Source organism: Schistocerca piceifrons, chromosome 6 (assembly GCF_021461385.2).
Source record: "Schistocerca piceifrons isolate TAMUIC-IGC-003096 chromosome 6, iqSchPice1.1, whole genome shotgun sequence".
NCBI lineage: Eukaryota > Metazoa > Arthropoda > Insecta > Orthoptera > Acrididae > Schistocerca > Schistocerca piceifrons.
This window is the reverse complement of record NC_060143.1, coordinates 595,921,017-595,926,492: the sequence shown is the minus strand read 5'-3', so window position 1 is coordinate 595,926,492 and position 5,476 is coordinate 595,921,017. Positions and strand designations below refer to the sequence as shown.

The 5,476-nt window shown below is 41.5% G+C and overlaps 1 protein-coding gene across 1 annotated transcript; it reads left to right on the top strand.

Moving 5' to 3' along the window:
- The first annotated feature begins 235 nt into the window (after nucleotides 1–235).
- Nucleotides 236–1,122, top strand: LOC124803483 (E3 ubiquitin-protein ligase BRE1A-like). The gene is made up of 2 exons (XM_047264674.1): nucleotides 236–1,028; nucleotides 1,085–1,122. Exons 1-2 carry the CDS (start codon nucleotides 236–238, stop codon nucleotides 1,120–1,122), a joined length of 831 nt encoding a protein of 276 aa, XP_047120630.1.
- Nucleotides 1,123–5,476: the final 4,354 nt, after the last annotated feature.

Genomic DNA, 5,476 nt, shown 5'->3' with positions numbered 1-5,476 from the left:
AGTAGCCTCAGTGCAGTGTTCTCGGATCATTAGTGGTGTGCTTGTTGTTAGTAAATTGTTTTAAAATAACAGGACATTTAGGTAGTTAGTCATTGTAGTATATAGTAAGTGTGTATTAGTTAATGTCCATTTCTTGTGTGATTATGTCAGTGAAACCTGAGTGTTAGGATATTTAGTTCAGATTTTATTTCTTTTGTTTACTATGGTTAGATTGCGTAGTCAGAATGATATCAACATGGATAATGAGCAACAGTCAGTAAGTAGTGATACCGAGTTGGAAAGTGGGACACAAAGTAATGTTAGTGACGTAGTTCAGGAAGTACAATGTGAGAATCTGGGGGCAGAAGGACAAGAAATGTTGCCATTGCCACCCAGTGATTCAGTTGATAGCGGAAATACTGTGCCATCCGCAAGCACTGGACACGGACCAGAGAGTGGTGAGGTGTCAGAAGTGCAATCATTAAGAGTTATGTTCGAGCGCATGCTCAATTTCCAAGCTGAATTTGTACGTGTGCAAGCAGAGCGTGATAGAGAACGTGATGCTAAACAAGCAGAACGCGATAGAGAACGTGATGCTAAACAAGCAGAACGCGATAGAGAACGTGATGCTGAACAAGCAGAGCGTGACCAGAGATTGGTAGCTGAATTAGCCAAACAAGCAGAGCGCGATAGAGAACGTGATGCTAAACAAGCAGAGCGTGACCGACGCCTGCATGAGAGGGACTTGCAGTTGATGCAAACTTTAGAAGTTATGCAAAGTGAGATTGTTAGTTTGAAACAAAAATATGAAACCATACCCAAAACGGTGGAAGAATTAAGCGAAAGAGTAGATAGTGTTCAAGTGGCTAACGCCAATATAGTAGAGGAAATCAGTGTCCTGACTAATAGGGTCGAACAACTAGAAATTGACACAACTCAAGTAATTGAGAACAAAGTGATCGAACAAGTGCACAAAGTAGAAAATGAAGTCATAAAAGAAATAGATCAGAAAGTGCACGCCGCAATTGAGGCCAGAGATGTGGGCTCAAGTGCGGATGTGCAAGATCTAAAAAGGATAGTGCACAAAGACATTCCGCTGTGGCAGCGGAGTGTGGACCGTCGTCTTGCCGAGTTGGAGCTTAGCTTGCGGCATGACGAGGCACGGGCGTATGTCACGCCAGCCAGGTCCAACAATGATAGGCATATAAATACTGCAGTAAAAAATTGCGACTGCGAGACAGAACAGGCAACCAATGTAAGCGAAACAAATAAATGTCATTCCAAAGTAGTGATTGAAGAAAGCTTGATTAGGAACCGACAGTTTCAGATCTTTACAACGGAGAAGAAATCTGTTCACCCTGTAGTGTTTATCAAGGGATTTGGAAACATTTTGCCTAGCGTTTGGAGTCATACCCAGAAAATACAGCTCGTTATGTCTTACATACAAGGAGATGCTGCATTATGGGCAACCGAAGCAGCTGACAGTTGTGATACATATGAGCAATTTGAAAAAGCATTCTTGGCCAAATATTGGTCAACATGTATCCAGGAGAGATTACGGAAGGAGGTATATAATCCAGAGCCGTATTCTCCACGACTAGGCAATTTGCGAAAATATTTCGAGAAGTACATTAATAAGACCCGTTACTGGGACGAACAGATTTCATCCCGGGATTTGATCAGACTTTTGAAATCACACTTGCCGATACATGTAAAGGAAAAACTTATACACGTGCCTGAAAATGATATGGAACATTTCTTGTCTGTTCTGGACTCAATTGACCTGATTCAGGAGGATGTTAAGGCAGCCACTGAACAGGCTAGAAGTAACGGAAACGGTTATAGAAATGGTAGAAATAACACGCCTCCACCAAGTAATGGAAACGGCGGAGGTAATAATAGGAGACAAGAGTATGCACAAAACGGAAATAGAGGTAGAGACCGGAACGGCAATAGTCCGCCGGTGAATAATGACCGGAAAAGGAGGTTCGATGACCGGTATGAGACAGGCCCACCAAGCAATAATAGATGGAAAAATGCCAGGGGGCCGAGCAACACTAATACTTATAATGATGCAAACCGAACTTGGCCGCAGAACCAGAGGCCCAGTCCGGACCGGCAAAACAGTGATAGATATGACAATAACCGACCGCCACCACAAAATGCGCCAATTGCGCAACCGTGGCGGCCGACGCAACACAACGTGCACATAGTGGAGGTCAGTGACACAGAGCAGCCACGCCCATCCACTAGCAATAATTCAACAAACTAGATGCAGCCGAGATACGCTCTCCATCGTCGGCTGAGGTTTGGAGTGAGAGCAGCCCGACGCAGAACAAAACACCGAACAAAATCTGTATCCTTAGGTATAATGACGGGGTACAGATGGGAGATGAATTAATAACTGAACCATCCACGTGCATAAAGGAGCACAAAGACAAAGTATAAGCGATAATAGAGATCAAAATTAACAATATTGATGTGCAAGCGGTCGTAGATACAGGTGCTACTGTCAGTGTTATGAGTATGGACTTATTCAAAGTACTGGGGAAGGAAAGGCGTATGCTGACTTTTCCCGTGAATAATTGTAAAGTCACTGGAGCCATAATAAAGTCACTGGAGCCATAAGTGCACAGCGACAAATAATTAAACTCCAAGTGCGGGTAGAGATGTATGTAGGGGATGAAGCCATAGCGTGCTCATTCCTGGTAGTAAAGGGTTTAAAGGTAGCCTGCATTTTGGGGGTAGATTTTTTAAGAGAAAGGGACGCAATAATCGACCTTTCTCGGGGAAAATTAAGCTTGATGAATGCTGGTAGGAGAATAGAATTGTCCATGCTCAGATCTGAAGAGGTACCTGTACCTAATTGTAACGCTATTAACATAAGGTGTAGGAATCAGTGGATACTACATTTAGACAATCATTGTCTAGGTCAGAATCTCTATTATCCTGACGTACATGATGATCAATTAAAAGCAAATGTGGACGCACTTGTGAACAAAGTATCACAGTCCGAAAATTTGAACTCTATGCAACAGCAGGATTTGGTACAGTTATTATCTAATTATGCAGATGTATTTTCAGAACGACCAGGAATTGTTAAGGGATATCAGTACAATATCGAGGTAAAGCCTCACAAAACTTACTGTCGAGCCTCATACTCCATTCCTTGGCCCAAGAAGGAAAAAGTTTTTTTACGAACATTTGGAGAGTTAAATAAATTTTTCAGGTTATACATTGTATATAAGCACACAAGATAAGAAAAGCAGGGTGCAACCTTACCAGGTGCGCTCAAAAAAGGAAAGAAAAATATAATCGACATGTGACGAATAACCAAAAATTTAGTGTTGGGGACTTGGTACTCTTACGCAATCATCCTAAGTCCTCGGCATCCTTGAAACAGAATAGCAAGTGGCAATTGGTGTACAATGGACCTTTTAGAGTAGTAAGTGTGCCACATGAGTGTAGCTATCTCTTAGCAGATCCCCACTCAGGGAGAGTACGGGGACTGTATCCGCGTAAGGATGTGAAAGCATTCCTACAGTAAAAGACTAATAGTCCTATGTGGACACCATTCTTTTGTAAATAATGAACATTAATGATGTGTGATCTTTAGAGATAATGTACTAGTGTAGAAGTGTTTAGTTATAAGAATATGATTGACTTTCTCATGTGTATGGATATTTGTGTTATGTACTCTTTTAATTTGTGTTATCTAGAACATGCTCTAAATGTTTGCACAGATAATCTGATTAGTGCAATTATTTGTAGTGTTAAGCTGTGACAGAGTTCAATCAAAAAGAACATTTTAGTAATGATTAGTTAGTGTACTACATAATTTTCTATGTGCCCAAATTTGAAATATTTCTTGGCACAATCTTCTCTATTATGTGTATGTATGTATATATGTGTAGCTGTCAGATTGACAGATTCGAACCCAGAATAATATCAATAATATGAGGCCCTGAGAACTTTATTATCTAACCAATGTTATTAGAGAAAATAATGCACCCAGTAGTGACCCGAGGGCACCACGGGAGGCAAACTTGTTGCAAATTTATGTAATGCAAAGTTACGCACAAAAAAGCTTCAATTGAAGCATGTGCAGATTCAAACAGTAAAAAAGAGCTAGCCAGATACAGTCCAAGTCAATTTTTGCCTACAGAGACTACACTGTAGTTACGTAGGACGTTGATAGTAAAGTGTGACATGAGTTCAAAGGAGTTATTGAACAATATGCCTGAATCCGGCTGGAATGCACAAATAAAATCTACTCGAACACGAATATAGATGACTTTTGGGCAAACTAATACCAAATTTTAATATTTTGTTACCATGTACGCAAATATCACACCTTGGTAAAGAGTTACGAATGTGCTATTACAAAAAAAAAAAAAAAAATTGCACAGCGGACATTGTAAATAAAAATAAAGGAACTTAAACAAAAGTGCAGTATTGTGCGGCAGAGACAGACAGTGACTGTTAAACCTGCAGCAATACGTCACGGAGTAGTTGTGTATAAGTGATAAAAAACTGTATCATCGCCGTGTGTGCAAGTGGACAAGGAACTAGCACGACACGAACAGTGAACCGATAACGGATGGTGGATCAAGCTAGTGTCAAACTTTAACTCTTTGTGTGTCAAGGGACGCTAGGAAAGCGCATTGACTACGAAGATACATTTTGTCCTAAGGTGAAAACTTGCGTGTGACTAATGACAAGTCATGACATGGTGAAAAATATTGTGTGCCCATAAAACGTGTTACTGTGACAACGAAATATTGTGCAAACCAGACTAGTGAAGGCCTACTGAGTAATAACTGCCACTAACTGTGTGCGTTCTTTCCCACAGCAGGAAAAATGCCTATAAGGATAGTACACTGTTTCTGAACTTGTTGCATGTTTCCTGGAGCACTGCAAGAAAACGTCGCACGGGCGAGCGGATATCCAACGCGCATCCGGCTACATCAGCTATGCAGCGGCCGCAGCAGCCCGTAGCAGACCAGACAGACAGCCACGCCCCTTCGCGCCGTAGCTGTCAACGCCGGGGGCGGTGACCTACACGGAGTCAGCGCGCCGCGCCGAGCGCCGCTCAACAATCACTCCGCACCGCTCACCAAATACAGCATTATTGATTTTTTTTTATGTTCACATAAACTGAATAACATGTCAATGACTTCATTTCGATAAACATTGAACATTTACTATGTATGTCCGTAAGTGATATATCCTAGGACAAGTGTCCTTGTAGTGTATCACAAGAATAATAGTATCATACACAAAAAAACTTCCGTCGAACTGTATGTGACTGTGATATTGTGTAATTGTGTAACCGTTTGTGACGAACTGCTAATTTAATTCAAATGAATAACTGCTAAAGAGACAATATTGACCACGAACCAACTGGGATGGCTGGGCTCCGGCACAGTTTTGCCCAGGTTTCCTGTTTGCCTACGCCCAAATGGGGGAGCCATGAACTTATATAATCCTGGGACTA

Coding starts and splice junctions, on each gene's coding strand:
- LOC124803483 (XM_047264674.1), top strand. CDS start 236: ATGGATAATGAGCAACAGTCAGTAAGTAGTGATACCGAGTTGGAAAGT. Junction 1,029..1,084: donor GGCCAGAGATGTGGGCTCAA/GTGCGGATGTGC, acceptor CCGCTGTGGCAG/CGGAGTGTGGACCGTCGTCT.